This window comes from Diabrotica virgifera, chromosome 7 (genome assembly GCF_917563875.1).
Source record: "Diabrotica virgifera virgifera chromosome 7, PGI_DIABVI_V3a".
Lineage (NCBI taxonomy): Eukaryota > Metazoa > Arthropoda > Insecta > Coleoptera > Chrysomelidae > Diabrotica > Diabrotica virgifera.
The window spans coordinates 92,665,563-92,685,087 of record NC_065449.1 but is presented as its reverse complement, the minus strand read 5'-3'; the positions used below and the strand labels follow the sequence as shown (position 1 = coordinate 92,685,087).

At 32.2% G+C, this 19,525-nt stretch overlaps 1 protein-coding gene across 1 annotated transcript in view; it reads left to right on the top strand.

The window, feature by feature from the left end:
• Positions 1-4,527: 4,527 nt before the first annotated feature.
• Positions 4,528-19,525, top strand: part of LOC126887838 (gastrula zinc finger protein XlCGF57.1-like) — a 30,706-nt gene continuing 15,708 nt past the window's right edge. Inside the window, exon 1 of the mRNA XM_050655723.1 lies at positions 4,528-4,924. Coding sequence (XP_050511680.1) covers positions 4,681-4,924 — 244 coding nt within the window. The 5' untranslated portion in view covers positions 4,528-4,680. The remainder of the gene's footprint in view (positions 4,925-19,525) is intronic.

The window sequence follows — 19,525 nt, the reverse complement described above, 5'->3', positions numbered from 1 at the left end:
AAAATTAAACATATTTTGTAACTTATCCCACCTTCCGAAAATATTTAGATCAGCATATAAAATTGTTAATCCATTTTCTTATTTTATTTGATTAAAGAGTGATTGATAATTTTTAATGAACTTGTCTAATAGATATTTTGAAAATTCTTTGAAAATAATAATTGAGTTATCCTTCCACTCAAAAAGGTCTGGAACATTGTTTAAATAATCAAAATGTCAAAAAATGATGAAAAACTTCAATTTTTTTCTTCGTTTTTTGATTTTAATTTTCAAAGTATTTTCTAAGAAAAGTTACACTAACAAAAAAGTTGCGTAATTAAATTTCCTACAATATAGGATTGGTTAAAAATTTTAAAAAGTGTCATCCTTGTTTCAAAACAGCAATAATTGCGAAAAAAACATAAAAAATAAGTATTCGCATTTTACGTTTTTCAACCATTTATGCTACACTTGCGACCTTCATAATTTAACCAGAAAACCTTTATGATATAATAAAACAATACTGTAAATTTCATTAAGATCGATTCAATACATTTTGCAAAATAAACTTTACAATCCAGCTTTTGCAAAAAAATTAATTTTTTAAAAATGTTGCAGTACTGAGAATAAAGCAGATAGCAAGTTGAATTTTTTTACATATAGAAGAAAGGTACAGTATTCTTCTATACGTAAAAATAAATTCAACTTGCTGTCTGCTTTATTTTCAGTTCTGCAACATTTTGAAAAAATGAATTTTTTTGAGAAAGCTTGATTGCAAAATTTATCTTGCAAAATCTATTGAACCGCTCTTAATGTAATTCACAGTATTGTTGTATTATATGATATAGTTTTTCTGGTTAAAATTATGAAGGTCCTAAGTGTAGCATAAACGGTTGAAAAACGTAAAATGCGAATACTTGTTTTTTATGATTTTTTCGAAGTTATTTCTATTTTGCAACAAGGATGACAATTTTTAAAATTTTTAGCTAATCCTATATTGTAGGAAATTTAATTACGCAACTTTTATGTCAGTGCAACTTTTCTCGAAAATGAATACTTTTTAAAGTTATAATCAAAAAATGAAGAAAAAAATATCGAATTTTTCCTTCTTTTTGTGACATTTTTGATTATTTAAACAATGTTCCGGACCTTTTTTAGTGGGAGGATAAGATAACTCAAATATTATTATATGAGTTATTTTCAATCAATTTCTGCAAACAAATAATATGAGTCACCTCTCAACGTAGGTGTCTTGTTGCCGTTTGCAGATCACCGCTGCTGCGCTCGGCAGTTTGTTTTTCTGCCGTACTTTTCACTCAAATAAATACGGGGAATGTATAATTGGTTGCCTATCGGCTAATATTCCATAGCGTCTTATTACAAGCCAATGGTCAATCTGGGTACGGCTTGCCGAAGCGGGCCTTAAATTCACACAATCGCAGTCGGGTGTACGGCTGGCTAGGATCATTAATTTGAAAAGTCTCTTACGCACAGCGCACAGGGATCACTTAACGTATCGGATCGATCGAATTCTTTTAAAAACAATGAATAAATTTGGTCTGTATTATCTCACAGATATTTTTTTTATTTCATAGAAACGAATATCATAAACTCTGATTAACTTATATATTTAAAAAAATCTATAATGTGTCCATAAATGTGTGGGCCTGCACGGCCGACCTTACTGACTCTGACCAGCCGCCACTGATTAATTTCATCATTTTCGTGTCTCATGTGGCGTAGCTACTTTTGCTACTACCCAACGCTTAGCTACTCTACAACATACAATTTGTATTATTTTATTAAAAAAAAAAACAATTAAGCATTTACTCTGCAAATTGTATATATTTTACTTTGCATATTTTCATATAAAAAAACTGCGATTTAATATAATAATTATTATAATATAATATAATATAATATAATATAATATAATATAATATAATATAATATAATATAATATAATATAATATAATATAATATAATATAATATAATATAATATAATATAATATAATATAATATAATATAATATAATATAATATAATATAATATAATATAATATAATATAATATAATATAATATGTATCTATATTAAAGTTTTTAATATTGCTAATCCAGATTTAACCATACGACTCACACTCCCTCTAAGGGGAAAATTGACTCATCCCAGACACCTAAGGTATTAAAAGGATTGAGCTCTGGTGGGACTCTTTCCATGTTATCGAGCCTTAGGTGACTTATGGTATGGTATGTACCAGTGGTGTCATGGCAAAATTAGCAGTGCCGGAACGCACTGCGTTTACAAAACCTAAATTCTCTATTTATTTTTTTCTTTTCTTAACCAGTGCCGGAGCGGCGTTCCCGCTTCCCGCGCGTACCCGCACCATTTACACCACTGGTATGTACATTAATGTAGATAAAAAACAATGTTAAAAACTTTAATAATATGTATTAACAATATTAAAAGCTGTATATAATATTATAATATAATAATTATTATTATAATATAATATAATTACAGTGGAACTTGGATATTACAGCCTCGGTAGTTACGTCATCTCGGTTGTAACGTCAATTTTTAATAGGTCCGGCCAAAACCTATTCAATAACATTATTAAAAACCCGGTTTTATCGGCTAAAAATAAGGTAACCCTCGTCTATAGCGTCATAAAATTTTAAAGACGGTTGTCATTTTTTTATTTTATAAAGGATAAAATGCAATGGGTTTCCGGTTTGCAAACTTTATTTTTCGGAAAGGGTTGTGCAGAAGAAAATAATTGACTTTTTTCAGCATTAGGGAACTTTTTAATAAAATGTAAGTTTTATAAACATAATAGGTTTTATTTCTTATTTTTTTATCCTAACTGCAGCAATAATGCTGTAATAAAATTTTGCCTGGTTAAAATCTCATTTTTTTCTACCTCTTGTATAGCGTCACTCTGATATAGCGTCATTTTTTTTACTGGACCCTTCAATGACGCTATAAGGTGCTATTCGCGGTGTGCAAGTACTTGGAAGGAAAACGAGAAACGACCGTGCGCGAGTCGCGGAGAAACATTGCAACTATCTTAAATATTTCATATTGTCAATTGAAATTGTCAAATTGACGTATATTTCATACCTTCTGTCACTGAAGCAGAAAAATTATATATTGCTCCACAATATTGATATGATATGCAATTATTATATAAAGGTAAATTTAATTAATTGTATTTTGCTTGCAGTATTGTTTACGTTTGCATAACATAACCTGCATCTTATTTTTTCTTCTTATTATTTTTTTGGACTATGGCCTTGACAATTATCCAGTAACCAGGACTAATATAATTGGCCAATATAATTAAAAGTGCGAATAAAAGTACAGAGCGTAGAAATAGGGGTCGCTTTGCCGAACTTGCACGGTCCCAATAAGCAAGTTCCACTGTATTAAGGTTTTTAACATTGTTTTTAAATAGAAACGATTATTTACTTAAATTTGACAAACTCCACTCGACCAGCCCACGACCACACAACTCGAAACACAAGTAAGTAAGTACGGTTGCGTGAAGCATGGCGCGAAGCCATGGAATTTATAGGACTAGCTCGGTCTGTAGATTCTTGTGTCTCTTCGGGTTCGGTTATTCGGGTCTTCGGTCGGGTTCGTCCGGTTGTTCGCATCTTCGCATGACAAAAAGACTCAAAGGTGCGTTCGGACGACCATAGCGGCTGGCTGCCAGCAGAAATCGGCTGAGTGGTTGCATCCAGCCGTGATAGGGAAAGCTTAAGGCGGCTGCACAATTGACCGGGAACGGGAACGAGAACGGAAACGGGAACGAGAACGGAAACTGAAAGCATCAGCAGATTCACAATTAAATGGTAAACAGCTGTTTTGTGTCACTGTCACTTGTGCTATTAATTATTTGTCTTCTCAAAATAAATTTTGTGGAACGATCTTTTTCTAATTTTATTAAAAGAACATGTCTGTTAACTCTAAAAATATGGATTTATTTGATGACGAGCTTTTATAATATTTTCGTTTTTTATAATCTTGGAACTAATTTACACAATATGTGTGCAATCGCAAAGGTTTGTCAGCATAAAGATAAAAAGCATATCATTCAAATATTTATATTATTATTGTATCTAATTACTATAAGTACGTACTATGATCTACATCAATCATACGGATGAGGACATTTTTCCAATAAAGAAATCAATCGTTCGTCATTTATTTTAATGCAAAATGTATAAAAATTGTCACTAAAACACATACTTATAATAACAAATTTTTATTGGGCATTTGACAGTATTTTTAATACTGCCTTCTGATTGGTTCTGGAATACAACGGGAACGAGAAAGTAAAACATGGTCAACTTTCCCGTTCCCGTTACCGGACAGCTTCTCGTTCTCGGTTATTGTGCATCTACAACATTAATTTACATAGAGGTTAACTTTTTTCCCGTTCCCGTTCTCGTTCCCGTTCCCGGGCAATTGTGCAGCCGCCTTTAGTAAATCTCTCAGCGGCTGGCTTCCAGCGGTGACGTCTGACAGCTACTGCTGGCTCAGCTGTCCAGCCGCTGTGGTCGTCCGAACGCACCCAAACAGTTTTTTTGCTTATACGATTTACGAATACGAATACGCAAACCTATATACTGTGACAAAGACGACTTCGCTGTAAAGTTATTGAAATATAATATAAAACCACTTTTAATAATATAATATGGATGTAAAGCAAGAGATTAGTGAGGAAACTTATGGAGCAGAAATATTTTATAATACTGTTGGTAATGATCCTCTTTTGGACTTGGACACCTGTAAAATTGAACTTCAGGAAGAATATAAGAAAGAGGGTATCCATGATACATTTGTTTGTTCAAATGTATCACAATTCCCTATAAAGATTGAAGTAAAACAACATGAAAGTGAATTGACATCAGTTGAAGAAATACAAACAAATGAAAAAGGTAAATAACAAGAATTAAGGCTTCCACCTTCTCCTAAATCAAATCCACGTCTAATAAGAAATGTAAGAAACTTAGTCAAATATTTGGTAAAGTTACATTTCTTATGTGTAGTATTTGATTTTGGGCAGGTTTTAGTTCCATAACAGTACTGTTTAGTCGGGTGGAGAGAAAATGTGAACAAAAAAATTTTTGAGACCAATCTGTTGACCTATATGTATATGCATATGCAATAGTTGCCTTTTGTAGATGTAAATTACTAGGTATGCGAAAACTGGGTTTGCTGGAGCACCTTCTTTGGCTGCCAATTTGATATCTAATTTTAAGCAAAATATGAGTCATGCTCTTTATTCAGCTCTTCCTTTATTTTCATGAAGTACTCAAGTGCTTGCTTTCTTGATGAAAATGATCCAGAACTCACCATGTGGAGGTGGCTGCAAATCATGTTCCACCACCCACCCTCCCTTTTTATTATGTTATAGTATTTTTACTACAAAAACGTTATTACGTAGGTCAAAATTTTTGACGTAAGAGAACTGTCAAAACATTAGAATGTGACTTTTCATTATTGCTATGTTTATTATAAACACGGCAATAATGAAAAGTCACATTCTAATGTTTTGACAGTTCTCTTACGTCAAAAATTTTGACCTACGTAATAACGTTTTTGTAGTAAAAATACTATATATTATTATTTAATGCTATGAGATGCAGATTGGCCCAACCCACAAGCCAAAATTTTACCAAAACGCTTTTATTATATTTAAGTTATCTCTTATTTAAGTATTTTCAGATGCAGAGTGGCTCAAGCATTGGTTGCTTGAGCCACTCTGTATCTGAAAACACTTAAATAAGGAATACCTTTAAGGTACTAGTACACTTTAGAAGACCAAGAATAAGCATTTTTTCAAGATTTCTTTTCTCAGAACTTTTATCAAAAATGAACATAAAACTTTTTACATATTAAAATCTAACTCTTATAGAATACAAAAAATATATCTTTGTTCATTTATGCATGCACACTAATATTGTAGAGGGCGCCAAAGTCAAGGCCTCGAAAAAAAGTAGTTCCAATAGCAGACAGTTAATCTCTGGATTGGGATATCTGAAACAAAAAAAACGTACAGCATTTGAAAAAGGAAGGTTCTTTACGTGACAGTTTACCACCGTTAGTGAAAAATTCCGCAAAAAAATAATTTTACAAAAATTTGAAAAATTTTTGTGAAGAAATCGCTCGTTTTCTTCAGTTTTTCATGGTTAAAAAATATATATATTTATTATTTTTTGGTCAAATTGTGGTAACTTTACATTGTCTACTGAAAACTCTCTTCCCGGCGGTCTGAATAAGTTTTGGTCTTTTATCAATAACAAAAGAAAATCAAATGGAATCCCTTCTGAGTTATCTCACAACAGTAAAACTAGTTCAGCTGGTAAAGATATTGCGAATTTATTTGCTGATTTCTTTTCATCAGTTTACTCCTCTGTTGTTGTTGATTTCCCCGAAGACATCACTTCTTCACCCTTAAACCTATCATCATGTAAACTATCCATCTCTGACATTTACTCTAAATTGTGTAACCTCAATCCTTCTAAAGGCCCGGGACCTGATGGCATCCCATCAAGCTTGCTCAAGTACTGTGCATTTAATTTAGCTCGGCCATTATTTCTCATCTTTAACAAGTCTTTAGCTAGTGGAAGCTTTCCAAATGTTTGGAAGACCAGTTTCCTATTGCCCTTACACAAAACAGGTGACAAAAGTCTTGTGTCCAACTATAGACCTATTAGTATCCTAAACTATTCAAATCACTTGTCTGCGATTTCCTTACACCCTCCTTGAACGGTGTTCTATTGGAACAGCAGCTTGGTTTCAGGCGCCGTAAGTCAACTGAACTCAATTTGCTGACATATACTAACTTCTTACTGAACGCCTTGGATGAAGGACTACAGGTGGACGCCCTGTACACTGACTTCTCTAAGGCTTTCGACAGAGTTAATCACAATATTCTATTAGAAAAATTGCAGCGATTAGTGATACATGGTTCACTTCTGCTGTGGCTTAGGGAATATCTTCTGGACAGAAAACAAATCGTCAAGCTCTACAGCTATTTTTCCTACGAAATAGTTGTCCCTTCGGGCGTACCGCAGGGATCTCATCTTGGACCTTTGTTGTTTAATGTTTTTATTAACGATATAAAAGACTGTTTCCAATATGCGAAATTTCTTTTATTTGCTGACGATGTTAAGTTTTACTGCCACATTAGGAATCCACTCAACTGTTTAAGGCTTCAGTCCGATTTGAATCGGTTGAATGAATGGTGCAGCAACAATGACATGGTTCTCAACTCCTGCAAATGTTTTCACATTTCATTCACGCGTTCGAAAAGTCCTATCTCTTTCACATACAAAATAGGTGATATAAATATCACAACAGTCACATCCATAAAAGATCTTGGAGTTACACTTGACTCTGGACTATCTTTCAATATTCATATAAGCAATATCATCTCAAAATCGCTTCAACTGTTAGGTTTTATTAAAAGATGCTCCCAAGACTTTAAGCAGTTGAGATCGTTTAAACTGTTGTACTGTGCAATGGTGAGGCCAATCGTGAAATATGCATCTTGCGTCTGGTCACCCGCCTATGAGACATACAACTGTAAGATTGAAAGGATCCAGCACCTATTCCTTAGGTTCGTCGCATTCAAAACAAACCGTAGAGACTGGAATTATATGGATCTTGAACTAGAACTTAACATTGACACCTTATCAAGCAGACGGAAAAAGAAGGACATGTACATGTTGTATAATATTATAAATTCAATTCACGACTGCCCTGAGCTCCTGGAGGAAGTAGGTTTACATATTCCCTCCAGAATCACACGTTCAAGATCTACGTTTCATACTCCCATCAGCAGAACTAACTTCACTGCAAATTCTTTCATCTCGAGGGTTTCTAGACAGGCAAATGCTTGCTCCAATTGTGTGGATTTCTTTGCGGATAGTTCGCGATTTTTAAAAACGCTAAAGGATTGCACCCTATAGTTTTATGTTCTTGAATATTTTAAACTTGTGATTATATATCTTTACCTGTTATTTTTACTTTTTGACTTGCTTTATTGTCATAGTGTTTATTGTATCTTATTGTATTTTACGTATATTTGTAATATTTTGTTAGTTCTTCATATCTTCTGTAATGTTTTATTGCAGTGAGCTTTGCTTGTAAATATATATAAATAAATAAATAAATAAATAAATAAATAAATTGTCACGTAAGAAAGCTTCCTTTTTCAAATTCACTACGATTTTTTTTGTTTCAGATGTCCCAATACTGAGATTAACTGTCCGCCATCATTTTTCGAGGCGTCGACTTTTGCGCCCTCTACAATATTAGTGTACATGCATAAATGAAAAAAGATATACTTTTGTGCTCTCTAAGAGTTAGATATTAATATGTAAAACGTTTTATGTTCATTTTTAATAAAGGTTCTGAGAAAGAAATTCTTGAAAAAAATGATTATTTTTGGTCTTCTAAAGTGTACTAGTACCTTAATGTAATAAAAATGTTTTGATAAAATTGTAGGTTGTGGGTTATAGCGTCATTTAATTGTAGTTAGTGCAGTGAACCTGGAAACCAGAGCAGTGCGGTACATCTTTTCAATATGATGCAATTCTTCGAAATGCCGCCCCTTAATAGTTATTTATGATATAAGTGTTCAAAGTACAATTTTAAGGCACGTGTTAAAAATGTACTTTTTAACACATATATCTTAAAATATTTTTGCTACAAACGTCTTATACAGGGTGTAACAAAAACACAGGTCATAAATTTAATCACATATTCTGGGACCAAAAATAGTTCGATTGAACCTAATATACCTTAGTACAAATCTGCACATAAAAAAAGTTACAGCCCTTTGAAGTTACAAAATGAAAATCGATTTTTTCCAATATATCGAAAACTATTAGAGATCTTTTATTGAAAATAGACATGTGGCATTCTTATGGTAGTAGTATCTTAAGAAAAAATTATAGTGAAATTTGGACATCCCATAAAAATTTTATGGGGGTTTTGTTCCTTTAAACCCCCCAAACTTTTGTGTACATTCCAATTTAATTATAATTGTAGTACCATTAGTTAAACACAATGTTTTAAAAACTTTTTTGCCTCCTAGTACTTTTTCGAAAAGTCAGTTTTTATCGAGATATTTTGAATATTTGTCAAATCCACCACATATTTGTATATGGCTAAGTACGATTATGGAGACTTGGTAATAATATGAAAATTTATTTATGATTTACATTTTTAGGTATATTTTGAACCATATTAAAAAAGAAGTAATATCTCGATAAAACGTGGCTTCTCGAAAAAATACAAAGAGGCAAAAAAGTTTTAAAAACACTGTGTTTAACTAATGGTATCACAGTAAAAGTTTAATTGGAACATACACGAACATTTGGGGGGTTTAAAGGAACAAAACCCCCATACAATTTTTATGTAAACATATTAAAAAAGAAGCCGCAACTCGATAAAAACTGCATTATCGAAAAAATACTAGGAGGCAAAAAAGTTTTAGAAATATTCAGTTTAACTAAGGGTACCACAATAATAATTTAATTGGAACGTACACAAAAGTTTGGGGGGGGGGGGTTTAAGGGAACAAAACCCCCATAAAATTTTTATGGGGTGCACAAATTTCGCTATAATTCTTTTTTAAGATGTTCCTGCTATAACAATGCCACATGTCCATTTTCAATAAAAAATCTCCAATAGTTTTCGATATATTCAAAAAAATTGATTTTCATTTTGTAATTTCAAAGGGTTGTAACTTTTTTTATGTGCACATTTGTACTAAGGTAAATTAGGTTCATTCGAACTATTTATGGTCTAAGAATATGTGATTTAATTTATGACCTGTATTTTCGTTACACCCTGTATATGTATCAACAATTATTATAATTTATTCATTCTCAAATACAGGACATAGTCCAGAAAGCCACTGCGCATCCGCTAGGAAAAATATTCTAATTCGGATTTTTTGCACAATCTTACTCAAAAAGGACCCCTTTTAACAAATTTGCATGTTGCCAGGACCAAAAGTTGGTAAAAATTTTTTTAAACGTTTTTTTTTTGTTTTTTTCCTAAAATTATTTTTTTTGCATGGAACAAAATTTTTTTAGGTTTTTTGGATCATTCCAAACAGAAAAGCCCTTTAGTGACTTTTCTCTAAAGTTAATAGTTTTTGACATATAAGCGATTAAAAATTGAAAATTTGCGAAATCGGCCATTTTTAACCCTCAAAAACTATGTGAAAAACTGAAAATTTGAATGTTGCCAAGGTAGGTAGATATTCTTTAAACATCGATTGATGAAATCCCGAAGAGTTTTTTGCAATACAATATCAACAACCCCTTTGTTTTTTAATTGCCAATCAAGCGTGCGCGACACTATTTTCCACCGTTGCATGTGTATGCAGTATGGTGCAAATGAAAGGAATAAATTCGTTATTTCGTAAACCAGCGACTTTAAGCAAAAATCCCGAAACAGGCCGATTTTTATTTTTAAGTTATGATATTGTGACATATATGGTATACTAGTGACGTCATCCATCTGGGCGTGATGACGTAATCAATGATTTTTTTAAATGAGAATACGGGTCGTGTGCTGGCTCATTTGAAAGGTTCTTTAATTCTCTATTCAGTAATATAAACATGTACATAATTATTTATACAGGGTGTCCAAAAAAATTTTTATTAAATTAAATCATTTGGCAAATTGACAAAAAAATTAAATTTTTGGACACCCTGTATAAATAATTATGTAAATATTTATATTACTGAATAGATAATTGAAGAACCTTTCAAATGAGTTAGCACACGACCACTATTCTCATTTAAAAAAATCATCGATTACGTCATCACGCTCAGATGGATGACGTCACTAGTATACCATATATGTCACAATATCATAACTTAAAAATATAAATCGACCTGTTTCGGGATTTTCCTTAAAGTCGCCGGTTTACGAAATAACGGATTTATTCCCTTCATTTGCACCATACTGCATACACATGCAACAGTGGAAAATAGTGTCGCGCACACTTGATTGGCAATTAAAAAACAAAGGGGTTTTTGATATTGTATTGCAAAAAACTCTTCGTGATTTCATCAATCGATGTTTAAAGAATATCTACCTACCTTGGCAACATTCAAATTTTCAGTTTTTCACATAGTTTTTGAGGGTTAAAAATGGCCGATTTCGCAAATTTTCAATTTTTAATCGCTTATATGTCAAAAACTATCAACTTTACTGAAAAGTCACTAAAGAGCTTTTCTGTTTGGAATGATCCATAAAACCTAAAAAAATTTTGTTCCATGCAAAACAAATAATTTTAGGAAAAAAACAAAAAAAACGTTTAAAAAATTTTTGACCAACTTTTGGTCCTGGCAACATGCAAATTTGTTAAAAGGGGTCCTTTTTGAGTAAGATTGTGCAAAAAATCTGAATTAGAATATTTTTCCTAGCGGATGCGCAGTGGCTTTCTGGACTAACAATACCTACAAAAACTTTGACTTAAACTTGACTGACATTCAATTTTTATATTTTTCTTGACATTACATCAAGACTGCCTATAATTTCAATACCAATACTTTATAGGTCTGGATCCAGCGTATGAAAAAAAAGTTGATTAATAGCAAGCTGAAAATTTGTTAATAGCTTAAGGGTGTCTAGTCTGACAAACTTTGATATATGGGAACACTGGAACAGGAGCAGTTTTAATTGTGGAACGGGTTAAAAATTTGGAACGGTCAGACCACAAAAACGGCACATGTATTTTGTCCGACAGAACAAACTTAAACTCTCCGAACAGAGATTAAACTCGTGCAAAAATCAGACTGCTATTTATCACCAAATGGGCGTTTTAATGAGTGGAACATGTAGAATATGTCAAATGACAGGAATTATGACAGGTGATAAATAGCAGTCTGATTTTTGCATGAGAGTTTAATCTCTGTTCGTAGAGTTTAAGTCTATTCTGTCGGACAAAATAAATGTGCCGTTTTTGTGGTCTGACCGTTCCAAATTTTTAACCTGTTCCACAATTAAAACTGCCCCTGTTCCAGTGTTCCCATATATCAAAGTTTATCCTACTAGACACCCTTAAGCTATTAACAAATTTTCAGCTTGCTATTAATCAACTTTTTTTTCATATGCGGGATCCAGACCTATTAGTTTTTTTTCTACAAACGTGTTAAAAATGCAATAATACAGTTTAAATTAAATTTTAAAAAACCTTTCAAACTACATTTTTCAAATTGCGCAAGTTGTACTATGAATATTAATGTTAATAAATGAAATATAAATATTTTGACGTTTCACAATTTGACAATTCACTTTTAACTGCAGTGCCTTAAAATTTTTAAAGCACTAGTGTTTTAAAGTAGCATTTTTAACTTGAAATGAATGCTATTTTTTTAGTTTTGTTTGTCTTATGGAGCTTCGTAAATAGTTTTTAATAATTTTTAATTTTGAAAAACTTCTTTCCTCACTAGCTACCGAGACAGGGAGTGTTAATAAAATTCTTAGCGATACAACTACATTTGGGCACAGTATAAAGAGGGAACCTCTATATACTGTGATTTGGGTATACAGAAATACTTAGTTCAAAACTTCTAAAGGTTTCATGGACTATGTTATCATTTGGGTCATTTGGATCACGCAATTCTTCTAGAAGATCATTTGCCTGTATATCTGATTCTTTTTCTATTGAGAGTATTGAATGATACAATATTTTTTAGTGTTTGATTATTTATTTCCCTCAATTTAAAAATATTATCAAAAATTTATTTATTTATGAATTTCTAGAAGAGGAAATATAGACGAAAAAATTCATTTTATATTTATCTTCTGACGCTTTATTATTGACGCTTTTTTCTCCTGGCTCGAATTTCATTTTCCGCTGGAAATTCGGAGCTTATATCAAGATTTTCTGCAATTTCATTAGAAGTAATTGTAATTTTCGTTTGGTCATAGCCAGATTGTCTGTAACTTTTAATTTTTTTTTATTGTTTCTGACAACCTTTTTACACAATCTGACAAATTTATAATTATATGTTGCAACATCTTCGAGGCTGAATTTATATGAAATAAAATATCATGCCAAAGAACTCCGCATATAAATTTATAATTTTTAATGTTTTTTTGCTAATCCTCGTGCTTTGACTTAAGTTTCTGTATCTTTGTTGACTTCTTTTATTATTTTGAATAATGCATCATATATCACAAAATTGAAATCAAGGTTTTTCATGCATCTATTCGACTTGGCCATCTAGTATCGATTAACAGTTTTAGAGTTAGTTGTGAAACATGTTTTATCAGAACTTCCCAACGCTTTGTAGAACCAGAAAAAAGTGTAAAATTCTTGTATAATACAAAAAACGTTGTTGTTTCTGTAGAAGACGCTTTCACTTTTAAAAGTAAGTTTACAGAGTGGCATGCGCCACGCTTTAAACTCGAGTGATACACTCCATCGGATATTTTCAAATATTCTATTTTGCACACCCTTTCTTATTCCTATGATTATTTTGATGTATTTTCATTTTACTGATTATGCCGCCTGATGCGACTGCCTCACCGCATCATAGCACCGCAGGGCCCTGCTGGAAACTAACATCTATTTTTCTCAATTTTACAGTACTTGGGATGTTTTTTACAGTTTTCCAGTTTTTTTTTTAAATTCCTCCACAATAACCTTTTCGTCCAGTGTGTTTTCCATCTAAATGCTGCAAGAGATTTCACAATGGTAGTTCATTAGTCTGCATTTAACAAAAAAGCCATGGTTGAACAGAAGGATCTCTAAGATACCATGGACAATGCCACCAATGAAGAAGTACTACGAAGGATGAACACAACTGCAGATTTGGTCAACATTGTGAAGGGCCGCAAGCTACAGTACTTGGGACATATAATGAGAAATCAAGCTACTCCAATGCATTTTGCAAGGTACAATTGAAGGAAAAAGCTATCCTGAGAGCATGGTATAGAAAGACCTCAACACAACTATTCCGTATAGCAACCAACAAAGTCATCATAGCCAGAATGATCGCCAACGTTCGGAAGGGACAGGCACTTTAAGGAGGAGAAACAACCAAACCGCTGCAGAGGGCACTCTAAAGAAGTTAAAGTTGTCTAATTCCATTTTTGTATTCAGTATCAGTACCACTCTCACATCGCATTCAATTGCTTGCACTTCAGAAATATCTATATTTCTTTCTAGAAATTCTAACAACACTCTTTTAATATCTAAAGCACTTCCACAATATGGAGTTATATGACTGAGATATACTCCACAGACACTGGTTATGTTTTCTTTTTCTCAAATGTTTGCCAGCTGTCACTCTTTCTCTCCTAATTTTACTTCGGTCTATAATTTTAGATGATTCTTTAATTGTTATTATTCCCATGTCTTTTAAGGCAGGAATAACAAGAATTGCAGTGGATCTGTCTGAGACTCCCGTTTGGTCATAAGCAGGTGCTAAAGAAGAAAGTTTCGTTCTCATCTGAGAAGTGGGAGGATGTTCTGAAATATCATGACTTTCATGAAATTTAAGATCAATAATATCGTTAGAGATACTTGAACTTGTGGAGCTGGAGTTATCTATTACCTGACTAGTTTCATTATCGTCTTTTGTGAGATTCTTTTCTATTCTTTTATTGCTTTTAATTTTTTCAAAAATTTTAGTTGCCTTTATACCAATTTTGCCGATCACTATTTCTCTTGAAGCTCGCTGGTCAGTTAAAAAGCTGCTGTCGTCTATGTGTATATTTAAAATTTTTTGTCAGATAAATAAATAATGTCTAATTGCGTCTGCAAAAGTTGGAAGTACATTGCCCTAAAAGTTTTTGGATCACCAAATATCTATTTATTAAATAGCAAAACCTTTTTTTACAATCATACAACATAGAATACTGAAATAGAACATACAAAAATAGTTAAATTAGAACATATAGAGATATTTGATATTTACAAATATCAAAAGTAATAAAAATTACACAAATATTATTAAAAATAAAATAATAAAATATTTAACCTACTTAAATAAATGTAACCTACTTAAAACCATATCACAAGTAATATATTGATTAACCTTCGGAGTACGGAGATTATTTGACTTACTTAGATTACGATGATGGGTCAAGCGTGACCCATTCTCATTTTATTTATAAGGATGTTTTAAATAGTCAGTATTATTAAACAGTATCTTTAATTCAACAAAAAACAAACAAAATCCTAAATTATTGTATTTAAATTTTTTAAGATGGTTACCCATGGGCATGTACTAGTTCGCTCCGGCGGCCAGATTTTAATACCTTACAGAAAACGGGTATAGGTAAATTTGCTCCGGCCATATATTTGAATACAGTGGAACCTCGATAAGTCGGATTAATCGAGACTGCGGTCGATCCGAGTTACCGAAAATCCGAGTTAGTCGGAGAATATGGTAAAAATTAATAAAACACGGTACACTTACAGGTAAACTCCATTATAATTGCAAAAACATGAAATACATAAAATATGCACAATACATCTAAATTACGTACAGTTGTATACAGTATTGTTTATTTCTTGGTAAAAAACTTGGTCAAAGTGAAAAAATGTTTGTTTTGTCTGATGAAAATCGGTTCGGGTTAGCCGGACTTCCGGGTTATCGGAGGCCGACTTATCGGGGTTCCACTGTACGTATATCCGTAAACAGAGACGGCTGCGATTTACGTGAACCTACAAACATATTGAAAATATTCTTCGAAATCCGAAGACCGGGTCAGGACTGACCCGGCATCATAGATGTTACGTAGAGGAAAAACTGTAATTTGCATGTTCACGAATTATATACGAAAAAGTAGTTTGAAACAAATAAGGAGAACTTACGATCAATCGGATTTGTAAAAAAATTATTTCATAAAATATTAAGAAATAATTGAATTTCGGGTCACGCTTGACCCAGTCTTCGTACTCCGAAGGTTAATAAACAATAGCAGAAAAAACACAAAAACCAGTAAAATTAGTAGATTTTCCACCTGTCTACGAAATTTTGCCAAAGAAACCCCTGTTACATCTAGATTATAAAAATTACCCAATCTCATGAGCCGTGGCAATGGAGCATGGTATCAGTAGTTGGTTATATGACTATTAGGGGCAAACAAAACATTGTTCCTTGTAACTCTTAAAGGCACACGAAATCTAAACAAGGATATCAGTTCTTCTGGACCAACAATTCCGGATATAACTTTAAACAAAAAAATTAAGTCTGCTGGCAATCTACGGTTTGCCAGAGATTTAAGTTTCAGAAGATTTTGTAATTCTGCATAACTATATGTACCTCTAGCATATCCAAGTTTCAATGCAGTATATCTAAAGAATTTATGCTGAACTGATTCCAGTCGTTTAACTGAATCATAATAGTGTGGGCTCCATATAACAGACCCATATTCAAAATAGATCTGACATAGGCTGTAAAAACGACTTTAGATGCATAAGACGTCTCTTAAGCTGGCAGAGCAAGGTCAGCGGAATCGAAAAATTTTTTGTGCAAAATTTAAGGCTAATTAAAGGCTAATTAAATGCCCTAATTAAAAATTTAGGGCTCAATTAGTTTGCCGTAAAATGAATGTTCTGCTAGCTTAAGTTTAAGTCAGCAGAACAATGCGAAAAACAGTGCTAAAACTATTTAATTCGCAATTCTATTGAGCCCTGAATTAAAGGCTATTTAAAGGCTCTAAGAAAAACCAAAAATGAAATTGATTGAATAAACGATTTTCCGAAAAATTAACCATATCTATAATCAGAAGTTCGAACCAGCAGAGCAATGCAGAAAAAGTAATAAAAACTATTTTAATCGAATTTAATCCAACGTCATATTTAAAGGCTATTTAAAGGCTCTAAGAAAAACCGAAAATGAAATTGATTGGAAAAACGATTTTCCGAAAAATTTCCCATTTCTATAATCAGAAGCTCGAACGAGCAGAGCAATACAGAAAAAGTTATAAAAACTATTTAAATCGAAATTTATCCAACGTCATATTTAAAAGCTTTTTAAAGGCTCTAAGAAAAACCGAAAATAAAATTGATTGGAAAAACGATTTTCCGAAAAATTTACCATATCTATAATCAGAAGCTCGAACGAGCAGAGCAATGCAGAAAAGGAAATAAAAACTATTTTAAACGAAATTTATCCAACGTCATATTTAAAGGCTCTAAGAAAAACCGAAAATGAAATTGATTGGAAAAACGATTTTCCGAAAAATTTCCCATTTCTATAATCAGAAGCTCGAACGAGCAGAGCAATACAGAAAAAGTTATAAAAACTATTTAAATCGAAATTTATCCAACGTCATATTTAAAGGCTTTTTAAAGGCTCTAAGAAAAACCGAAAATAAAATTGATTGGAAAAACGATTTTCCGAAAAATTTACCATATCTATAATCAGAAGCTCGAACGAGCAGAGCAATGCAGAAAAGGAAATAAAAACTATTTTAAACGAAATTTATCCAACGTCATATTTAAAGGCTATTTAAAGGCTCTAAGAAAAACCGAAAATGAAATTGATTGGAAAAACGATTTTCCGAAAAATTTCCCATTTCTATAATCAGAAGCTCGAACGAGCAGAGCAATACAGAAAAAGTTATAAAAACTATTTAAATCGAAATTTATCCAACGTCATATTTAAAGGCTTTTTAAAGGCTCTAAGAAAAACCGAAAATGAAATTGATTGGAAAAACGATTTTCCGAAAAATTTACCATATCTATGATCAGAAGTTCGAACCAGCAGAGCAATGCAGAAAAAGTAATAAAAACTATTTGAGTCGAATTCAATCCAACGTCATATTTAAAGGCTATTTAAAGGCTCTAAGAATAACCGAAAATGAAATTGATTGGAAAAACGATTTTCCGAAAAATTTACCATTTCTATAATCAGAAGCTCGAACGAGCAGAGCAATACAGAAAAAGTTATAAAAACTATTTAAATCGAAATTTATTCAACGTCATATTTAAAGGCTATTTAAAGGCTCTAAGAAAAACCTATAATGAAATTTATAGAACCTTTTAAGGTTTTCCTTAGAGCCTTTAAAGAGCCTTTAAATATGACGTTGGATTAATTTCGTTTAAAATAGTTTTTATTACTTTTTCTGCATTGCTCTGCTCGTTCGAGCTTCGGATTATAGAAATGGTTAAGTTTTCGGACAATCGTTTTTCCAATCAATTTCATTTTCGGTTTTTCTTAGAGCCTTTAAATAGCCTTTAAATATGACGTTGGATTAAATTCGATTAAAATAGTTTTTATTACTTTTTCTGCATTGCTCTGCTGGTTCGAACTTCTGATTATAGATATGGTTAATTTTTCGGAAAATCGTTTATTCAATCAATTTCATTTTTGGTTTTTCTTAGAGCCTTTAAATAGCCTTTAATTCAGGGCTCAATAGAATTGCGAATTAAATAGTTTTAGCACTGTTTTTCGCATTGTTCTGCTGACTTAAACTTAAGCTAGCAGAACATTCATTTTACGGCAAACTAATTGAGCCCTAAATTTTTAATTAGGGCATTTAATTAGCCTTTAATTAGCCTTAAATTTTGCACAAAAAATTTTTCGATTCTGCTGACCTTGCTCTGCCAGCTTAAGACAGGTATGCATAAGCTGACAAGGACTGAGTATTACGAATTATAAATTCCAACATTCTCATTCCTCTATTCACAATCTGGTTAATATGGTTGTTAAAAGTTAAATCAAAATTGAAAAGAATCCCTCAGTCCAAAAGTCAAATATCTGACAAAATGAGGCTAAACACGTTTTAGGCATATTTTGTCACAAAATATAACAATAAACTTCACAAAAGGAAAACCATGCACTGAGACACTGTTACTGTTAAACTGAAGCAAGAAGGAAGGTGTTATTGCCTAATCTAGATGAAGATTCCTTAAGTTTATGATTTGTTTTGCAGTTCAAACAATATGTGGGCTCAAATGTACTTAAATTTGATATTCAAATACTCTTGTGTGTCAGAGAAAACGGGCACCCCAAAAAATTGATCATTTTTGATGTCTCGTATCTCCTAAACTTGTTGTCCGATTTAAGTAATTTTTTAGTATGTTATAGCCTTGTTCTTTAACAATATCGCTGTAATAATATTGTTGCTAAAGAGGTAAATTTTCATTGTATACCGGGTGTACGAATCAAACAGCGTTTTTTTCTCAAAGTTTGTAACACCCTGTGGAATATTCTAGCAGTTATAAAATACTGAAATTAAAACCTAACTATAGCCTCAGGTTTTCTTAACATTCTGTGTTTTGATTAATTCGCTTGTGTTGAATAATACAAAAGTTAGGTATTTTAACAACTAGCCATGTTCTTCATCACTGCAGGGTGTTTCTAAATATGTGCGACAACTTTTAAGGGGTAATTCTGCATTAGAAGTAATGCCAGTTTGCTTTATAATCGTATGTCCACAAATGCTTCGTCTCCGAGATACAGGATGTTGAATTTTTTCTTACAAACTGACGATTTATTTTTTGCTTTAAAACCAGTTAAGACACGCAAATGAAATTTGGT